Raw genomic sequence first — 22257 nt, 5'->3', positions numbered from 1 at the left:
ACAGCCACAGCTGTAGCTAAGAGGAGAGGTGAAGGGAGGAGAGTGTGGCCTTCAAGCTGTTTGCAGCCCTTGCCCTCCCTAAACAGATGAACCTGTTTAGACTCCCAACTCCCACAGGAGCCTGAATAGCTGGCCTTGACTTGTTTCTGTATCTTAGTGAAAGTTAATTACTGAAGTGGAATGTGAAAAGTGAACAGGATGGAGGCATATTGATTGTGATAAAGCGTGAGCTGTATTTGCTTGTTTTGTAAGTTACATGCAATTGAACGACACTGGGATCTGCGATGTGTGCCTTTTTATGATATATTCTGCATGAGGACATAAGATACTGCAGGGTTTGTTTGTTTTTTAACCCATCCTATGGCTGTAGGGATTTGGTTTTGGTAATTTTTTTTGGTACAGACTGAAATACCAACAATGTTTTGATGGATTAGCATCAACTTTTCTAATAATATTAATGGTCCCTAAAGGGTGAATCCTACTGACTTTGATCCCCTTACTTTTCCTCTAGCAGGTTAAAATTTATTTTTGTGAACGACAATTCTTGGCAATAGTTGGATGCCAGAAAATTGATTTCTTTATTAATTTATTTATTCCCTAAATTCATTTTCAAGTCTTCTTAATTTTCACTTATCCTGAGAAATCATCATAACATCAGCTGGATGGATATGCACAGCATTTCTTGAATGACATTTCTAGAAGATGAACCTGGTGGTTTTAGTAATTTCCTCATTTTTTTTGCTCTACTACGATGTTGACATTTGTGGCTTTAGGTGAAAGGATCGTCGTGAAATTTGGTTCAGACGTTACATCAGACAGAAATGTGCATTCGTACAGAGAGTGAGAGAAACTTGCTCCCACCCCTCATTTTGACTTTCCTTTAACGTAATAGTTTTGTTCTCTCTTACTTTCTCTATTTATTCTCTATCTTATAATTAATTTGTCCCCCATTGCAGAGCTGCACACTTCTCAGCTGTTTACAGTAACTGAAGGAAACAGGGGAAAAAAAAGAGAACATACTACCCTCAGCCCCCTCCTCCTCCTCCTCCTCCTCCTCCTCCTCTGCTGTTCTCTGTGAGGCTGCTGCAGCAGCAGCAGCAGGAGAGAAGACAAGCCACGTCCTGAAAGTCAGGCGAGCCTTCATCATCATCCTCATCCTCATCTTCCTCCTCCTCATTCTCCTTGCAGACGGCACGGAAGGTCTGTTTCCATGACAACGGGAGAATTAAGGGCGAAGGAGCGCCATCCCAAAATGACACATTGGATTTAGGGGGCTTGTGAGAAGATAAATCACCCCCGGTGAATTGATAGAGGAAACGGATTGGATTTTCTGAATGTGAGACGCATAAAAACCCCCGCTGATGGATTTAGTTTGTCTGCTCATCCTGCTGCTTCTCTTGTTGTTGCAAAGAGTGACATTAACAATGATAATAAAAATAAAAAAAAAGACACAACAGCTATCAGTCATGATCAGCGACACACTGAATCACTCACTGCGTAGGTGAAAGTTTTTGATAACATAGTCTTTATTCTTAAACAATCACTAACTTCATTCTGATTTTTATTATCAATGCATATTTTTTATTCATCTCACAATTCATAATGCATATATGAGCGTGTTCCAATGCAGTGAAATCATCTGCAAACATAAAAATAATAAATTATACTTAATATCACATACAACCAAAGCCTTTGCTTACCCTTTCATACATCAATAAACCCCCTCGAATAAAAAGTGCTCTCTTTTACGGCTCTCTCACATCAGCTATTTTTACTTCCTTCTTTATTCATCCCTTTCTCAAATCCTCTCATTCCGCTGTCAACAGTTGACATCGAGTACATCCAATTTCATGCATTGCTTTAAGTCCACATGTATCTCATTTGCACCAATATAAACCTCTATAAAAAGATACCTATATATGCTGGTCTTGCCTGCTGACGTTCAAGTGTCATGTCTAATATACTGTATGTATCAGTGTTATGCTGTAGGTGCTGTGGAAGTTGAACTAATCTACCGTTAGCTCTTGCAGGTAACTCGCACCAGCTATGGACCCGGGCCCCAGGTGGAAGACCCTCCTAGATGATATATCACTGCGGTTTGCTCTGTGCAACTGAATGTGTGCTATTAACTGTATATACCACCAATTTAGCATATGATTTCCAACCAGATATAGGAGATACTGATCAAAACGTTGCATATAAAAGTTCCTATTCGCCCCAAATTCTCTTACATCAACTCCTACAGTCATGCGATCTTCATGCTTTGTCTCGACTTCTGGATTTCCCTTTCCTACCTCCCCAACCTGGCTAGGCTTAGCTGTACACCACCTTTAATGATAAAAACACCATTGACCCCATCCCAACCTCCTTAAATTCCACACCAGTGGCCAGGTTTTGTGCAACGGGTGCTGGACAATGAGCAGCCAGCCTTTATGTCTGGCCCCTTTCACGGAACAAGTGTAGGACTTCCTGAGTTAGACAAACTAATTGGGGATTAGGAATGAGCTATGTGGCGTACATGGCGTACGCGGTGTACCAGTCAATTCACCTTGTTTATACAGCCCTGTCAGCATGTTGATTTATGAAAGAGAAGCTTTCCTCCACAATGCAGCAAATGGCTCATTTCATGGGTCACAAAGCCAGGGGGGATGGAGACTGTATGGATTACCATGTCAGTGAAACCAAGCGGTGAGACACTCTCACCGGGATGGTAGGACATCCTCCCCAAACCTGGCTAAATCCAGATGAACTGGTTCCTCAATGAGATGTTCTGCTTCCATTGTGATGGGGAAGTCTTAATGATTGTGACCATACATTGAGAACATTAACAAGTCAGGTCAGTGGATTATTAAACAGTCAGGCACCCTGTCCACCAGTGTTGAGAAATCTCTAATGCTCTCACAAGAAAAATAACAGAAATAGCAGAACTTCTTGAAAACCAGTCAACACATATCTTCACTGCCAGGCCTGCCAAAACCTCCACCCTTACTCTTGCTTAGTAAAAACAGCAGCAGTCTTTTTTCTTTTTTTTTTTAATCGAGGATTATTTCATGATTTGTCAATATAGTTAAAAAGCCTGGATACTGTTATATGGTTATATTTTGAGAGTTGTTGTTATAGCCTAGCTAACAGCAGATAAAGGGGTCTGTGTTACTTGAGGTGGAAATGTGAAGTGACCTTTTTTTTTTTGGCCGTGGCTCATAGTGCTTATGCTGGTCATTATCTTTCTCTCAGCTTTTGGAGAGAATACTATTTCTTTTTTTGAGTTTGGACATCTCTACTTAAAACCTAATAACCCTTGAAAATGTTAAGAGTATACTGAAACAATATCAAAACAGGTTTTCTTCTGATTCAAACATAAACCTACTTAAACAACTTTCTTTGTCAAACTTCACGGCTGAACAACACACCGACAACAGAGATGTGTTATCAGCTTATTACTATAATTTAGAGACATACATAGTGCTCTCTATTATATTGCTTGTCCTGTCCTGTCATAACAGAAGAACATAGGGAGATCCATGTTAGAGTATTTGAAACAGCCCTATCTTTCTTATTAGTCATATTAGTTACACTTACAGTACACACCTGAGTAAATTACATCCCACCCTAAGCACTCTGTTTCCATTGGAGTCCAACACAGAGAACTATCAAATACATTCAGCCTTACCTTCACACCAGATCAGGTAGTGTGACAGTGCATTCAAGATCAAACTATAAGAGAAAAGACAAAAGTAATTGGGAAAAAAATAAAAATCTTGCTTCAGTCTCAGAAAAACAAAAACAGAACAATCATGATATTAACTGGGATGAGGAGATCAACAGATTAGTAATGGTGATGGTGGTATAGTTATTACTGACAACGATAACACAAGAAAGCATATGAGAGTGCAATAGCATTTAGAAAAGAAAAACAGGGTATGAAAACATGTATTAAAGCTTGTTTTTCACAGCATAAATTGGAAATGATAGATATTTGTATCTGTGTGAAGAGAGACCACCATTCCTTTGTTTATTTATCACAGCTTTTTCTCTTTTTTTTGCATAAAATGTTGGTCAAGTCCTGATTGAAAATGTTTTTTTTTTTCTCATATATATATATCCTCTGGTTTCATATTAATTCATCTAAAAGGTTTTCACAGGCAAGAGTTCAGTTTTTGTTGTCTTCAGTGTACAGTAATAGCTCCTCGTCGTCGCAACACCCTCTTTTTATCAGAGGGGATGGTGGTGCGTATTGTGGGGGGGGTCGGTAAGTTTTCCTTGGGCCCCTCCCCTTGAGTCAGGATGAGGCCACTCCCCCCTGCTGGAAGACCCTCCCCCTGCTGCTATGTGGTGCGGTGATTGACAGCTTTCCCTCCATTCATGGTGGGAGTCCCTGAGCTCTTCCTGGAGCGGTGCTTGTCCTCTACCTCATGCATTGACGGCTCCCTGTACATACAAACTGTAGTGGAGGTGTAAAGAGAGGCAAAGGAGACGGAAGGAGAGAGGTGGAGAGGACAAAGAGAGGAGGGGCTCAGAAAGGGGACAATGGAGAGCAGATTGAAGAGATGGATGTGAAGACAGAGACAAGGTCAGGTTTGAGGCTGGAGGGACAATAATACCAGGCTGGGAGGGATGAGACGGAGGAATTAATGGCCATGTCAGCACTTTTTTGTTTATCACATTGCTTAACAAGTTTTCAAGATAATATCTAACAACGCTCTTACTAGAAACATGACATTGGAAAATAAACCTGTACCCACAACAGCTCAAAATAAATTAGCGTGTTCTGTTTGAACCTGGTACTTGTAAAAACTGACAATATACAAAAACTAGTTTGTAGCTCCAAGAACATTTTCAGCAATACGCTAATTAGATTTTTTGCTGAGAGTTAGATGAGAAGATCAATACCACTCATAAATATCCATGCTAAATATGAAGCGTAGTAGGCTTAGTTTAAAGTCTTGAAATTGGGAAGCTTGCCTACCTTGCCTGCCAACTTTGAAAAATCAACAAATTCCACCTATCAGCACTGCTAAGATTCACTAATCAACCCCTGTATCCGGTTAATTTGATTTGTTAAGTGGCGATAAAACCACAACTTGCCCTGTCTACAATTGGTTTGAGCTTCATATTTAGCATACAGTCTTGGGAGTGGTATCAATATTCTCATTTATTAGTAAAGAAAGAGAATGAGCGTATTTCCTAAATTATTTCTTTGAGTATTTTCTGTACATAAATTCATAAATGTATGAATTTAAAAGACTATATCGAAAGATTTTAGCCCATTAACTGTAAATGCTTATGCTTTATATTTCTACCAGTCCTTTTCAAACTACCATAAATTGTTTAATCTTACCGTTGGAGTTTCACTAATTTCTATAACGGAACTTTCATGCTTCATTAATTGCACAGTGTTGTTGTTTTAAGACCATTTGTATAGAAAAATCTCTTGTGGCTTAAGGATACTGTAATACCTGACACTTGATAGTCATATGCCAAATTGAAACATTTTATATGAAAGAATTAAACAGCATTTCAGTATCCTCCTTGATTGTTTACTGGTGTTTGAGAACGAATGCTTAACATTCATTAAATCTGAAACATCTTGCACTTTAGAAATCACATAAAACATTTTAAACCACTGCAACAGTTACAAATGTTCAATAGCTAATTTTCATAACCATATAATTGGTAAGCAGTAAAGTAATTGCCAATATAATACAGCCAATTTATAGTAAATGTGGAGTAAATGCAAAACTAAAACTAAACCAAGCTCACTTAAAGCCAACAAAAACATTTTTCTCATACCTTCAATGGGCCTGGGCACAAAGTGTGATGAGGGTTTAGTCTTCTTGGCCCGGTTGCCCTTCATGACTTGCCCATCCTTTGTGAGGCCAAGGAACCAGGCCCGGCCCGACTCCTGCTGACGGTACACAGTGGACGAGTAGACCACATAGTAGTTCTCAAAAACAGACTCCTTGAACCTGCACTCCGGTGTGAACATCTCCTGCAAAAAGAGGCAGTAAAGGACATAGATACAGTAATTATACATACAGTATTGTACAGTATCTGAATCATGCATCAAATAAATGTTTGTATCCACATATCAAAGATACACACAGACATAACAAGCAGAAAAACAGACGGATGGGTTTAATTAAGTCTCATTTGAGAGGGAAAAAAAAGAAGCTGTTTCACTCTGCCAATATTGGCTCTCATCACTAGTGCCAAGGTCAGTAAACATACTGTATTCACACACACACACACACACAGACATATCCTTGGAATCCAAGTAATGAGAACGATAGCCTTATTAGAATAATGGTGAACAGTGGAAGATTTTTATCTCTCTGCTTCATTACCGAAAACAGCAAGTCAAGGAGAAAGTCAAGGGGACACAGTGGAGGTGGAGGGGAATGAAAAAATGGAAATAACCAGATATTAGATACACCGTCGGGACTGAGTGTGGTGCCAGATTATTGCCATGGCCGCTCAAGAGATGAAACAATGCCTGTATTACCCAGAACAAAAACCTGGGTAATTTGTTCATTCTAATGAAGATAATGGTGCCACTGACCTTTAAATAAGCAGGAAACTACTTGAAAGTACTTACGACTTGAAAAACAAAATCTATACTTAATAAAGCTGGTGAACTGACAAGCTGGATGCCAAACCTTATCACCCTTACCTCTCATCTCTGCTCTCCTTCTCGTCTGAATGCTTCCTGACTACAAGAGGCTAAATTAAAAACTAATGCCAGTCAGTTTGAAGGGCAGGGAAGTCGTGTGTGTCAAAAGAAGGTGCTGGTGATGTGGAACAGCTGGCTCGGTGGATGTTGTGCTGTCTCGGTTTAGGCAGGCTTTGCACTGTATGTGTGTGTGCGTGTTTGGGTGTTGGTGCTGTATTTCATTCATTAATATCTCCTGCAGGGTTCTGTGCCCTTTTAAGGTTGTCCATTTGACAGGCAGCCCAATTCTGCTTCCCGCTGGAGGTGACTGTTTAGGTGTGTGTGTGTGTGTACGAGAGAGAGAGATAGAGAGAGAGGAAGAAAGAAAGAAGAAATAAGAAATGACAAAACAAGTCTTTCCTCTCTTATCTGTTATATTACCATACTTATATAGCTGTGCTAATGTGTTTAACCATGTAGATAGTTTTGATTTTATTTAACCAGTCTCTAAGTTTTCTGCATCTACTCTCATACAATGGAGGTGAATTGAATTTTATTTGTGATGCTCAAAGCAATTAAAAATGACATAAAAAAAAATGCTGTTATGTAATTACACCCGTAGTTATCAGCTACTACGTTCTCTTTAGGGAAATAACACCTCTGAAAATTGTTCACAGTGAGGTCTTTTGATTATCCCTGGCACTAACTAAGGATGACACTAACTATGGAAAGAGATGTTGCTGTTGAAATGTTGAAATGTTATTTTGCGACACTTTAAGCATCACAAATGAAATTAGATTTGTCTCCCTTGTACTGGGTTGGAGGCAGAAATCTCAGAGAAGGTTATCTGTCTGTAAACCTTGGAGAATTAAACCTTATCTATCTACATGTTTAGATACCACTAGCAATTTGACTTGTAATTCAGGTGAAATGATACTTAAAATTGGCTGCGACGTCAAACATGGAGGATGAGAGCTGTGAGAGTGAATCAAAACAGTTGTGGTGCCTGAAACCAAAACAACGAGTTGAAAGATGCTAAAAAGCTCAGTAAGAGCTGAGGGTGATAATTATGCGTGTATTTGCTGTTTAAAGAGTACGTGTATCTGTGCTGGCATGGCATGGCACGTCACAGTTTCAGCAAAATAAGCTACAGAGTTTGTGACCGCACCTTTTAAGACACAGCAGAGCATAGCAGGCTGTGTAAAGGACTCGGGCAAGGAGAGGTCACATGGTCGGTGGAGTGAAAACGTCTCGCTGGTCAGCAGGAGGGACGACAAGCTCTGTGGAGAGCTGGCAACTGAGTTTATCTGGGCCTGCTGACACACTGTCAAACAGCAGACAACTCTCTCTCTGCAGGGGCACTGGGGGTCACGTCGTGACTGTCTGGCTGTTTGTGTGCGTGAACATATGTGTTTGAGTGGGTAGGGGGGCAGACAGTGATACATTACACACCAGCAGGCTTTGTCCCCTCTTCATCTGTTTGGAGCCCAAATCAGGCGGAGACACTTGCACGTACACACCCACACAAACACATGAGTGTGCTTGATTATACTACCCTTCACATTCAGCCTCTTTGCTTTGCTGACACACTGTAGAATCCCCTCCAAATTTGCCCACAAGGACGACACTCTGTTAGTGTCTATGAAAAGGCTTGGAGCAGTTTAGAAAGCACCCTGCCTGCAGCTTGGGACAAGATAGGGGTGGAATGTAAGTGACTTTGAAGTCTTTGACAGAGTACCTTGTTTGTGGATGACTGAGTGAAAATATGAGGTTAAGAGACGGGGTTGGAGTCTCTCATGATTAATGAGATCTCCTTAATGGACACACATGAACCACACGGAGAAGGGAAAGCACAGAAATACGCATTGGCAAACGGACACCACATACATGCTATCATGCATTAAAATGCACACCAACAGGTTTGCCCTGTCACTACCTCTCCGGGAATACATAATCAGTCAAAGTTGTTTGCGCCACAAAACTAGGTAAATTAAAAAGACACGTGGCACATTTCAGAGCTGTGCTTAGTGATATCAAATTGATTACAAGGACATCTATTTGTATTCTGTGACAGTCTAAAGGAGAAAGGTGAAGGACTTGTTAGTGAAACTGGACACGTGAGACTGCTCACGCTCCAATATTAGGGGTCTCAGCTGGCTGCGGAAGATAAATAAACACAGGTTCACCTGAGACGATGAACAAACACCCTGAAACTAGGGACAGAATGTTTGAGCAGCATCAGCAAGCAGCAGTTTACATTTCTGATTGATTTTTTAGCAAAGATCGTCAGCAGAATTTACAGATCTTTTACAAAGAAATAATAAAGCAACGATTCGATGAGCTGCTCCCCACTTCTTTGCAACAAACAGATGTGTAGACCGCAATTTGTTGTGAATACAGACATAAAATATAAAGGACAAAAAAACAGCTGACAGCTGAAACAAGATGCAGAGAAGAGTATCTAACAGTTTTAGGGATATCTGAACATCAGCTAGTTAGCTAGATCTGCACATCAAACCGACAGATGTGATGTCACTTCAACAAATGGCCATGCCTATCCAAGCGTGGAGGCCTCATGCTGTTCCACTGTTGATTAGTTTGGCTGTTAATGACCAAAGAAACGTAGCGATGCGCCGAAAAAAGTTGGGTAACAGAATTATAATTATAATCCTAAATGTCTTTACAAAGTGTATTTAACACATTCATTAGACCTCAGCAACAGGCAGTATAGATTTAAGTTAAAAACAATGTAAGAACGTAAGACATGCAACAAAACTAACTACTAGAACCACCAAGGAGTCATCCTTGGAGCAGTGTTTGGAAGAGGGTTGGCACGAATACTTGGCAGATGATTAGATGACACATCTATTACTGGCAAACAGCAAAAAGCCAGTTGGGGAAAGAGTGAAAACATCTTTTCCATCAAAAATAGCCTTTAGTGCCATTCTTTGCTCTCGTTTTAATGAAGAAATACTCTCCAGTTCTGATATAAGTCATTTCTAACTCCATTGTATCTAAATCACACAATGCTTGTAGTAGTTTCGCATAGGACACTGATCGGTCCAAATCAGCCATAAGCATAGGCTGTCTTTCTCACATGATCTCACAAATCCAGCTGCCTTGCAGGATAGCAACAAGGGTGCATCAACAGGGATCCTGTATTGTTCTATCACGTTTTATGTTGATGTCTTTGTAGTAGTGGGTGTCATCTGTTTGTCAGGATTCATAGATATCTTAATTCTAGAGCATGTTGCCCCACAATATCAAACACGACACACAACAAAAACCCTAGATGATATCGTACATGCAAAAAGATATGAGTGAGGTGATACATCTGATTGGGTATGGGAAGCTTATGAGGATACAGAAATGTAAAATGAACCACAAAGTAAGAGAGCAAGATGTAATGGATATGAAACTGGGTTGCCAACAGAAGGGAGCTGAACACATCTTGAATCCAAATCAGATACTGGCCCAATCTGAGGAGGGAGGCAGCATTAAGGAGCCACATTACTGAAGACGGGTACGTCCTTTGACTTTCGGATAAAGATGTGGAGGCTCCATTTAAATATGGGCCTGAGCCACTGGTGTCAGAGAGAGAGATTTGGCTTCGGTGAGAATCCCAAGCCTGCCATGGAACTCCCGCGGAGCTCATTATTATTCTGGGAGAGATTTAGGTCGGGGATTGTCTAGACATTACTTAAACTGAAAAATTCACTTGTTCTATCCCTCTCCTCCGCCTCCCCTGTTTTCTTTTTTCTCTGGCACACTCTGAAAGTCAATCACTTTCAAACAAGGTTCTGTTCTGCCCTTCCTTTACTTCATCTGCAGAGGACATCGATGGTTCATGGCTAAAATTGAATCACAAACACATACTAATGGATCCAGTTGTCCTGGAGAAAAAAACTTGCAAGATGAACACTCTGTTTCTCTTTGTTTCTCTCTGTATTTGTCATTCTACTCATTTCCTGATGCTCTTCACTTTCCTTTTTTTTATCTCCAGAGAGCTCCGTCTTTAGCACTGCCAACACACTTGTACATGTCAAAGTATTAGTTAGCAGAGAGACAGAAAATGAATTTCTAAAAATTAGGTAATGGATCAGTTGTTGACGTCATCCAACAAGTAAAAAAAAAAACCCAGACTGACTGTAAGCAGCTTTTAAATACCATTTAAGATGTCAGCTTAGGCTTTGATAACAGACATTGTTATCACTTTCTAAAATGTATATACATAAACGTAAAGAAATATTCTACAGTTCACAGCCTTAATGCACCCCAAACCACAGAGATTTCACTCAAGCCATTGATTTAACAACAACAACAACAACAACAACAGCAATTCCTTAAAACCATTTTTGTTCTAGACACAGAAAAAGATCAAGATCTGGGAGGTAGGGCAGAGAGAATACTCACAAAAAATCCCTTTAGTCATTTGTCACCCGAACAAATCTGAAGCTCTCGCTGACCTTCCACACCAGCTCTCTCTTTCAGTCATCCCTCTGGGGTTTTACTGCGACGCATTATTTATTTTTTCGGTGACATAAATAAAAAGCAGTAAAATGTAAAATTAGTAGCCGACTGAAATAAACAGTTAGACCAGTTCAGAGGCCACTGTGTATGTGATGTAGATAGATAGATAGATAGATAGATAGATAGATAGATAGATAGAGAAAGAAAGAGAGACAGAGAGAAAGAGAGAGAGAACAGTGGTTACTGCTGTGCAGTAAACTAGGTCATATTGAGAAGTGTTATAAATAATGGAAGGGAGCTCTTCATTGTAGATGCTCAGCTCCCACGCACTTCATCGCTAAACACTCCACACAAGCATGCTCACCCATGGCTGCATCAGCCCCACTTAATTGATCGAGTGATAGTAAACCGACCACTAAAATAAAATGGCTTCCTGACACCCGGATGAAAGACTAAAGTGACAAAGCCTCTACGTAAAGTTGTGTTGCACAGCACAACTTGTCCGTATCATCTCAAACGCGCAAAAGATTGCCACATTCCCCCCACTAACAAGACAAGTGCAAAGAAGCAGGGAAGAGGAGAAGAAAAACGAGGGAGCGTTAGAGACGTAGGAGGATATCCCTCAGTAATTATCTCCCAGGAGGGGGCCGAGTGAGAGAGCTGCGCATCTCTGCTCTCCGATGTTAGGAAAACTAAGCAAGACAACAAAACCAGCAGTAAGAAACTTTATAGTTTGTAGAGGCAAAAATGTGTAATGGAGACCTTGAGGAAGAGAGCAAATAAGAGAGGAAGGTGGGGAAAGAGATAAAGATGTGGACAAATAATAATAAAAGTATGTGTGAGAAATGAAAGCGAAGGACTTATTTTATAGCCGTGATTGCACCATAAGAGCTCTAATAAAAGTGTGAATAAAGAATAGAGATGTCTCCCTCACTTGTCCACCACATATATAATTTGCACTTGTAAATTAAGGAAATTAAAAACAGAAACAGAGGCTATGTGCTTTTATCCAATGGTATGCATGTTAGTTTTTTCCTCTTTAGGCTTCTAAGCCTCCCTGTGATCCTGCCTACCACCCGCATTCTGCTTACCGATGCATGTTAATTTCCCATGCTTCACATCTGAAAGGAAACGGACCTCCTCCAGATGGCCAGAGACTGCATTCACTTTGTGGCTTTAATTAAAATGGCCTTTCAGATGTTACTGCAGAAAATCGCTTCTCATTCTGACAAATACCCCCTCTCTGCTTGTGATAGAAAGGTAAAAAAAAAAAAAAAACGTGCTCCTCCACCCATAAAAACGATGATTAAAATGATACACGGAGAGTCATGTTTGTCAGGGATGAGAGCTGCCGTTTGACACTGACGTACTGAATCACCCGTAGTTAACAATAATCATGTTCTCTGACACAAATGACGATTTCATCAAGGATGAGTGTGTGTCAGTGCCCCCAACTTGGAGTCAATTAAATAAATTAAAAGATTGCTGCCTGGGCCTGATTAAACTTTAATTAGATGTAGATAGGTGGATGGAAGGTTATTGTAAGCCTCATAGTAGGACTGTGAATTGTGCGCTTGTTTATGAGCCCTTTAGTTGTGAATGAATCCGTCTACCTGGATGAGTCATAACAGCCTGTGCGTTTATTGTACGTCCTTCTTTGAACTTGTGTGCTCATACATCTGCCGACGCAATGAAATGTGTTTAAGTTGTAACGAGTGGAAATGCTTGTTTTCCTGAAATAATGGCATTGAACTTAGTAGACTTGGCACAGTTTTTTAAAAACGAAAAAAAAACAACACGTACCCCATTTATCTGGTCTATTTCAAAATGTTCGCCCGTCTCTCTCCCGCAGTAAAGTGGCTCCCTTATCAATAAATGTAAGTTGCAGTATGACAGACCCCTGGCTTCACTGTGTCCTTCAAGGATTTTATGATTATTTTCAGAAAGAAAAAGTTTGATGGGCAGTTTGTGAATCCCAGCTCTTGACAGTCATTAATCATAGGGGTCTGCCGGTGACACCACCATCACAAAGTCCCTCAGCAGAGGTTTGTTGCAAATGTAGCCCTCCTGTCTTCTTCTTCTTCTCTTCAACTGGATTAAGAACCATGAGATTGGAGGTTATATAACCATGCCAACTAGGGATATCTTCCTGTCTCCATATCTCTGCCTATACCCCCACCCCATTTCTCTCTCTCATACACACACACACACACTCTCTCCCACTGCAACTGTATGCAACTCATTTCCGTGAACGTGCTCCAGAAGAATGTCTTCATCCTCAATGCAACAGCTACGACTTAATGCTTTCTCCAACTGACATCTGTGACTGTGTCCACCCCCGCCTGTGCATCTGCTACCCACATCGGCCTATATGCTTCTCATACCTTACACAAATAAAATATCCGTCTTCACAATATTTACTCCCCCACTGAGTCTTGCGATGATTTTCTTTTAAAAACCCGAAGGAGCCTCTCTGCTAATGCGGTTAGATAATTTATTTTTTTTTAAGGCAAATGCAGAGCTTAATAATCATGCAGTACATTCGGCTAATGTGAAAAAAGAATAAAGATTTATATGATGGGAAACGCATCAAAAGACAATGAAATTCACTGGGATTTCTTCTTATAGCCGCTATGTAATGATCTTCCGTTAGTAGCCCGTAAAAGAGGAAGAAGCAACTTTAAAAAGGGCTGAGCACTGAACTTGATGTCAAATTAAATGTAGAACATGCACGGTGCTGCTTCAACAACAAAGGGGGGGATAAGTGCTGCAGAGCAACACAAAGGCACATCTGAAGTGCTCTCGAACGGAGCAGAGATGAAAGGGTTGGGAAGGGCTTAGTCTTTGCTGCAATAGGATTTTTAAAGAGGCAACAAACTGAACAAAACACAACACATGTAAATAAACAAATACACATGTTGGTAACATACATACATGAACAAATGTACAGTGCAAACCGGTGCAAAGGTGTTGTATCTTACCGAGCCGTAGAGCGAGCCCTCGCCATTCATGCCAATGTAGAAGCCACTCTTTACTCCCTGGATGGCCACCACTCTCAGACCCACAGGAATAAGATTAAACAGGGCTGCAGAATGGACAGAGTGAACGAGAGGGGAGAGGGAGAGAGGGTCAGACAGAGAGATACAAAGAGGCCCAGACAAAAGAGAGACATCAGACAGAAAGGACAGAATAGGACAATTGAGTTTTTCACTTAACTCTTGTAGACACGACAGCCTCTGAGCTCTGTTCTTTGGCTATCTGTCAGCAATAAAGTGAACAGCACAGGACACAGACAACGGGAACACTGGCATACATCAGTCTGACTCGGGGAGCATTAAAATTAAAGCAGAAATTGAAAAACTTTTTTGGGTGGCAGGTAACTGAAATGATACAATGAAGATGGCAGAGCACTGAATGAGCCAAACGCTGTCTGAATAAAAATGTCCTCAGTCAGACAAATAGCTAAAGTGATGCAAAGACACATTAAGGGAGCATACGATGATGCAGATTTTGTTACATAATAATAGTAATAATTTTATGCTTACATTTTGTGACCTTTGTATGCAACAGCTCTGGTTTGAACATTAGCATTTGTGAACCACAAGAACTTGTTTTACTGTTGCAAATGTGCTTAAATGTGCTCATCTTAGAACCCCTGAGAGATTTTTTTTCTGCAACAATTGGAAAAAATGCAGTCTGGGAAAAAAATAATAATAATTCTGATCTTCTATTAAGAGTTTACCACACTGCACCATCTGGCCTGTGTTGTCAGGTTTGATAAGATTTGGTTGACAGTGGCCTGGAAAGCAAACTACCCCACAGCTCCAGTCATATTTTCATTCGATTATAACTGAGTGCTGATTGGTGCACTGGTGCATTGTGACATCAGCTTTCCCCCAAGTGGACCTTTCCTACTTTAAAGTAGCGGCATTAGTTCTGAGAAAACAGCACAGACAGAAACGTCTTGGGAAATATCCATAACTGTTGTAGCTTTGTCAAAAATTGTGGGCTTATGTTGGACACCATCAGTCATAGATGAGAATATTTGTTTTCATGGCTTTTAATGTCTAGTAATATCATGCAGATAGCACCGCATTATGTTATGGATTTTAGGTCTTTGATGAAACATGTAGAGCCGAGTAGGACCAGACAATTCCCCCAAGGACTATGAAGACTTTTTATTTATCCAGGTTGTAAGAAAATCTAGGATTAGTATGTCAGAAGAAATTAAAAATGTTGTTTGGTCTCACAGATATCTGTTTCGTCTAAGAGGCTTTATAAATTCTGTAAACAACTTCTTAGTGCTTCTACAAATTAATCACTGTTGAAGGCTAAACTGTGACTTTCATAGGCTTTGGTTTGGTGAGGGTGTGAGGACACATTTTACGTACTGCAGGCTCCCTGTATTGTTGGGATGATTGTTCTGCAAGTGGCGATGGGGACTATCAGATAAAACCGTCAGGGACGAGAGGAGACGTGCCAACACGGGTCTGTCCTCCAAGCAGATTCAATTTCACTCAATAAATATCGATGTGCTGCTTTCGCCTGCCAATGGTCTAACTCTGCCCTCAGGCTGCCGGAACGGGTGATACACACTGGCCACTCTTGCAGTCATGTATACCCTTGAAGGCCAGATGTTTAAGGGTATAAAGGCCATTTGCACCTTAAATGTTATTTCGTAGGCTTCTGAATTGCTTTTTACATCACGTCCCTCATGTTCTTTGTTATAACTCTCCTCTTCCCCTTACCTTTCATGGCTGCTGCCTTTGTCGCACCAATGACTGGCAGTGTCTCCCAGGCTCAGGCACCGTTGCACAGTTCTGTCACGTATCACTAAAACCCAGGAGCGTTTCACCCCAGAGCACCTCAACCCATCAAAACATATTCTACCTTTTTTCTGAGCAGCCACTTGTAATAGGGCCCTCAAAAAGACTATTTACAATAGCTTGGCTTGGGAAGTGGAAGGAAATGAGACATAAAATATGGTGTACTCGTATACTGTTTTGCCATAATTGCGTTCTGCTGTCCTTGCTCTCATTTGCCTGCCAAAATATTACGCAACTGACACAAGCTGTCATTCGGCTACCTTCTGAATGTCTGGCTTTTTTATTTGCAGCTCAAGCAGTTGATGGATTCCATAATTACAGCTGCAATGACTGGCTGTAAGAGGATCTGATGACTATTCTGAAGGCGATTCCTCTTCCTTAATAACCTCAATCCTATCTCTTACAGAGAAAAGTGAGCGGCTGAGCTGGTGCAGGGAGAGAGCTAAGAGATTTCCAGGGATCTTCTATCGTCAAAGCGCCAGACAAAATGGGTTCAAACAACCCAATGAAGCAAAATCCTTGAAACGGCGAGTCTTCCAGTGGAGCAGTAATCGGCTAACAGCAAATCCTGCAGGTAGGCTAAAGGAAGTGAATTTGATGTGAAGGATACTGGCGCAGCAGGAAATAAACCCTGCAGGAAAGGTTTAGAGAAACACTGAGCCAAACTTCAAATGCCAAGGGCAAGTCTCCAAATCCAGAGAGAAATGCAAATCCAAAGATGAAAAAGCTGCTATATAGTGAAGAGTACAGGTGTGATCTACACAGCGTTTAATAATCTCTTTAATTCAATTGTGACAATGATAGCCCCCATCTCTATGCCAGAGTTGATGAAGTACATCATATTAGTGTCTTGGTCTTCAACTAATAAAGGAAGTCTTGCCTCATTCAATCCATCAATCAGGAGCATCAGAGACCGATAGAGTGTGAACGTGATACCGCAGATGTCTCATAACCAGCAAAATCTTTCCAAAGCCTCAGCGTGTGCAAGTAATTACTGCAGGCGATCAAGTGATGACAATCAAATTAATAACTTCTCAATTTTGCACACTGGTGTTAATTAATTAAAAGGTGTTTCATAGTCTTTGCACTTCATAGCGTAGCTCTGTTGTAGCATAGTCCAGCGACAATCTATTCAACTTTATTACTTCTCGCAATTTACGGAATATTCTAGGTCAAACAAGCCTTACTATTCAAATGACTAGGATTTTATTAAAGCAGAATTCCATTTATTTTTTATGCATTTCTCTCGCTGAAACTATTTTGCCGTTCAGTTTTGTCCTTGTCTCAGCGTTTGTTGTCATTCAGCACAGAAAATACAGCAAATATAAAAAAAGGGGATTGAAACGCACTTCGGGCTCAGGTCGCGCCTAGTATGCAGGCGGCGTCATGCTCCTCAATCCCATCGGTTACACTGAACCTCCCCCTGAAAATAAATTACTGTATTCCATCTGCCGCTGCAGAGGATGCTGCAGGTCAGAGGGTGGCATGGTTCAAGGGTGGGGCTAATCTATTATTCTAATAATCCAGCGGGGCAATCAATAGTTCAGTGCAAGACCTGAATACCAAATCTACTAAATGTCCATTTCAATCTCTCTTAATCACTCTCTTTTTGTCTTTTACTCTTTCTGTCTCCATCTTTCTTCTCAAAACACACACACACACACACTCACACAAAACCCTCTGGCTGCACCTCCTGCTCCCCTCTGCTCTCTTTCTGTATCTTCCTTCAGACTGTCTCCGAGTTTGAGGCATCTCACATCGAGAATTATTCATTGAGTACAAACGGAGAAGGTGGTATTTTTAGTTTCCTGTGGCTGAATTATTCACTGCATTCCTCCATCTCTAGGACAGCAGTACTGCTCGACAAGAGGATTGCCTAAAGGTTAGGAAACCCTCACACACAACAATCATCATCATCCCCAAAACTTTTTGAATACAATGAAAGCTCCAAAAAAACACACACACACAAAAAAAAAAAACAGCAACATATTGGTGCACAGAGGAAATGTATTATGTGGATGTTCTAAAGACTCTTAATTTATGCTATAAGTAGCTCTCACTGAAGATCTATTCCCTCATAAAATATAAAACGACGAGTGACAGGGAGAAACAGTTCTTTTCACCGCATGACTGCTACAGTCCAGCAGGTTTGGCTCCGGCTACGATTGGCAGGATGTTTTAGAGAAGAAAGGTCGTGATTGGTTTCCTGTCTGGCTTCACTCCAAACTGGGAGTGTCGTCATTATCGCTTTGGCGACCATTCTCTGCTGACATATATCTCTACCTTGATCCTTTACTTCCCATAGGAAACGGTTTCAAAAGCCTATATGTTTTAATATAGAAGACGTTCTACAGACTCTACTGATTTTCCCCTTTTTCTGTTCCTGTGGGAGCGGAAAGGGTGTGATCGCTTTAGGGTGAGTATACCCTAGAGACTATTTATCCACTGTTAGTCCGCTATGGATAGTCGATTGGTGGTAAAATATCGCAAAGAAGTGGATCAAGGAGGGATCTTCGTGACAACATGTGAAGCTGTGGGGCTACAGTTGTTTCAGGGCGATGGGTTTTTTCCAGGAAGAAATTTCTGCTGTGATAATCACACACACACTCCGGAGCTGAATCAATCAAAACAATGTGACACTTACAATCATGCAATGTACACAGTAGAAATGGTTTACTTAGAAAGACCAGGGAAGGGGTATTGGAATTCATTTCATTTAGGGATAGAAATTTTAATACAAGATGCTCCATAAATATTGTATTTACTTACCGTGAAAGGTATACTTTTGAGAAGACGGGGTAGGAATTCATAAACCATCTGAGGAGGTTTTGACACATTTATGTCTACAGTTATATCTCATGCATACTATTACATAACCAGATGCAGAAAAGAGGGCATTCTGCCTTGGCGAACAGTCCCCTTCAAAGGCTTTTTGTTGTGATAATCCAATTCAACAAGGGCATCTTAAACTAATTTTGGAGTGCTTTTGGCTGGCATCAGTTATATAAGAATTAAGAGTGATTAAGCACAGCATATAATATAATGTGGTAATATATTATATAACCAGGTGACTCATTGTCATTAAATGTTTTATTCTGGAAACTGTAGCATCCATAATGCTCCACTCACTGTTGTCGCTGTTCTCGTCCGTGATGCCGTTGATGGTTCCATCCGGCTGTATCTGCAGGTAGAAGCCCTGCTGGCTGAACAGTCGTGTCACGATGCCTTTCAGCTGCGGCTCTGAAACGCGCACACACACACACACAAACACGCGCGCACACACACATACACATAACACACATGCGTACACACAAACCGTCGGCCAAACCACAGCCCCCAACCCCACCAAGAATATGTCAGAGCAACATTCTCATCAGTCGTGACAAAAAGACATAAAGGAGTGGATTTCTCTGCCTTCAGCTACATGTTTGAACACTCACAGCTGTTATTATCATTAGCATTTTAAAACGCTAAAATGTTTTATGAACAAATGTTTCACAAACATAAAATGTACGGTGTTTAATCAATTAAGTTGGCTGAGGAAGATGGAGTGTGCCAGCAGAACAATTATAGACTTTTCAGCCGTTAAATTTAATTTACTAATGTTTTCCTGTCAGATATTTTAAAGCCTTTAAATTGTTTTTGAATCACAAAATTTAAACGCAAAATGAATTCACAACTTGATGAAGTGAACCTCTACAGCATATGAATGACTCATTTTTAATCATTTAAAAATGAACTCTGAAAACGGTCTTATAGTTCTTGTGGCACAATCCAGCCTCCATAGCTGTCTATTAAAAAAAAAAAAAACTTACAGCACTAGAACAGCTTCAGTCCAGCTCAGATATCGATACAACTATGATGGACAGTTTGTAATGAGTCATCTATTGCACCACATAATCCCAAAATAAGGCAAACAGCCGTTTGACAGGAAGGCCTTTACAATGAGAACACCATGACAGAAAATCAATGAGAATGTTGTTACTTTCTCATAAAGTTTTACTCTATCGAGCACAGAAAAATGGCTGATTTTGCATCATTTGGAAACCCTTTTAAAATCACCTTGTAATATACACCGACATGCCAATGATTTCTTTATTTGGTATGAAGCAACTGTGCATTTTTTGGCTTGATATCACTGATATTCAGAAAAAAAATCTCTCTTCACAGGCAACAGGTTCATCTCAACAGATTCCAGTGCTTTTTTTTTACCTAAAAGAGGAGTTTTCTTTTTCAGTGCAATAACCCTGAACCACCGACCTCCAACTTTGAGGATGTGACATCTGGTGTCTGGCCAGAGTGCTGCCTGAAGCGCTCAACACTTCAGAGGAGCAGGTAGAAATGAGGATAAGCTTGGGGCGAAGAAAACCCCAGGCAATGCCAGAAAGAAAAAAAGTAGATTTGTGAAAAAAATGTGTTTATCTGAGGGAAAATGTAAGTGCAGTGGTTTAATGGCTGACAGGTCTTCTAATTCTGTGTAAAAGTGGTAGCCAGGGTCTAATGACACCGTTAGCATGAACAAGACTTGGGTTGTGGATTTGGACAGAGAAATACTGAATAGGGAATTGAAGAGATTGAGTTTGTACTTTATATATAACTAATACATATATTCATATAGTCAGTTTTTTTCTTATACTTTACTGTGAATGCTGTTTTTACAGTGACAGGATTTTAAGACAAGCTTCATTGAAATCAGACAGCAAGATGCTACTAATCCTTTGTTTATTCTCTCTCTCTCTCTCTCTCTCTCTCTCTCTCTCTCTCTCTCTGTCTCTCTCTCTCTCTCTCTCTCTTTATTCTCACAAAAGAAACATATGCATCTTGCCACATTTGAATTAATGCTCCCTTTCATTTTTTGTCTCTAAATAGACATTCAGTACCTGAAAATGCTTGCTTCGCAGGGCTCGCAACATGATGATGTAAAGAAATGTGAGTGAGTCTGATTTTCCTTTCAAGGTCATAACAACACCTGGAGGTCATGCAATTCAGTGCAGCCCACTCAGGAAAGAAGAACAAAACAAATTATTTGTCATAAAGAAACATTTTCAAACTTGGCATCAGAAGAGAAAAAAAAAAGATCCAAGTTTTAGCCAGATTTGTCTTCGACTATAACAGCAGATGTTAAGTTTTTACTTGAAAGCTGATAGCTGCAATAATTGCTGATGCAAAAACTGTGTGTGGAGAAGAGAGCCCATAGAAATGCTAAACTGTGCAGTGATGCCCAGCTAGAGTGGGTTCACTTCAACTGTACATCATCCTAACCATCAGTCCCCAACTCACCTACCCCTGAGGTGGGGCCATCAATTCCCGGGACAGGCCCTTCATCATCCATCAAAGGCTGGGTGAAGAGAATGTGTACGTGTGTGTGTGTGTGCGTGCGTCTGTGTGCCTGCATATGCGTGCTTATGTGAGTGAGTGTGTGTGTGTGTGTGTGTGTGTGTGTGTGTGTGAAAGCACATGGGAGTGTACACATCAGTAAATCACGTGTGATAACTACACTTCCATAAATTAAGACCTCAACATGGGCCCCGAGCAGTCGCTGACGGCTCATCAGTTCCAATCATTTAGCAGAGAGTGTGTACTGTGTGTGTTCATGTATGTGTTCATGTCTGTGTGTGCAGATATAAACAGACTAAACTCCAAGAGTGCACAACAATGTGTTTGTGCATGAAAAATGTCTTTCAGTGACAGCGACATACAGCAGATCATCCTGTGTTTGTATGGGCCATTAAAACGTCAATAAATTTACTTCATACCAATACAGAAGGACAAAAACATTTAGGTACGTCGACAAATGGCGTCATGACCATGAAATGGTGAATGATCACCTGTTCTGATATAGTGTTTGACGAGGAGAAACACATCATATCCATATACACCAGTATACAATATAAGAACCTCTACTACACTTACACAGAAGTACTGGACACATATTTACAGACACAGAACAAGGAGCGAGGGTAAAGACTGATCCGACATTGACTGACAAAGAGAATGAGGCAGAAACAAAATGAGAAGAGGCAGAGCCAAAGACAAGGAGAGGAAAGAGACAGAGGAGCAACAAACGACTGGCTATAGGAGAGCTTCGGCTACGAGAAACGAAATTAAGCTTAAAAAATCCAAGAAAAGCCACACAGAAGGAGAGATGAAAGGAAAAAAGAAGAAGAAATCAGCAAGGGAGAGGGGTCGTCGGCTGTCAGACAGGTGTTGAAGCCCCCACGCCCCTCCCTCTCTGCTCCCACCCAGAACCCTCCCCTCCCCCCACCTCCCCCCCTTCCATGGCCGAGGGGGGGGAGTCGACATGGGCGCGAG

General features: G+C 40.8%; 1 protein-coding gene across 3 annotated transcripts in view; it reads right to left on the bottom strand.

The window, feature by feature from the left end:
- Positions 1-1508: 1508 nt before the first annotated feature.
- Positions 1509-22257, bottom strand: part of fgf12a (fibroblast growth factor 12a) — a 49122-nt gene continuing 28373 nt past the window's right edge. For all 3 annotated transcript variants that reach the window (XM_019262126.2, XM_027285698.1, XM_019262124.2), the window contains 4 exons: positions 19075-19185; positions 14101-14204; positions 5791-5989; positions 1509-4441 (listed from right to left, as the gene is read on the bottom strand). In XM_019262126.2, the coding sequence (XP_019117671.1) occupies positions 4326-4441; positions 5791-5989; positions 14101-14204; positions 19075-19185 (530 nt within the window). In that variant the 3' untranslated portion in view covers positions 1509-4325. The remainder of the gene's footprint in view (positions 4442-5790; positions 5990-14100; positions 14205-19074; positions 19186-22257) is intronic.

Source organism: Larimichthys crocea, chromosome XII (assembly GCF_000972845.2).
Source record: "Larimichthys crocea isolate SSNF chromosome XII, L_crocea_2.0, whole genome shotgun sequence".
Lineage (NCBI taxonomy): Eukaryota > Metazoa > Chordata > Actinopteri > Sciaenidae > Larimichthys > Larimichthys crocea.
The sequence above is the reverse complement of the archived record's forward strand: the minus strand, read 5'-3'. Positions and strand labels throughout refer to the sequence as shown.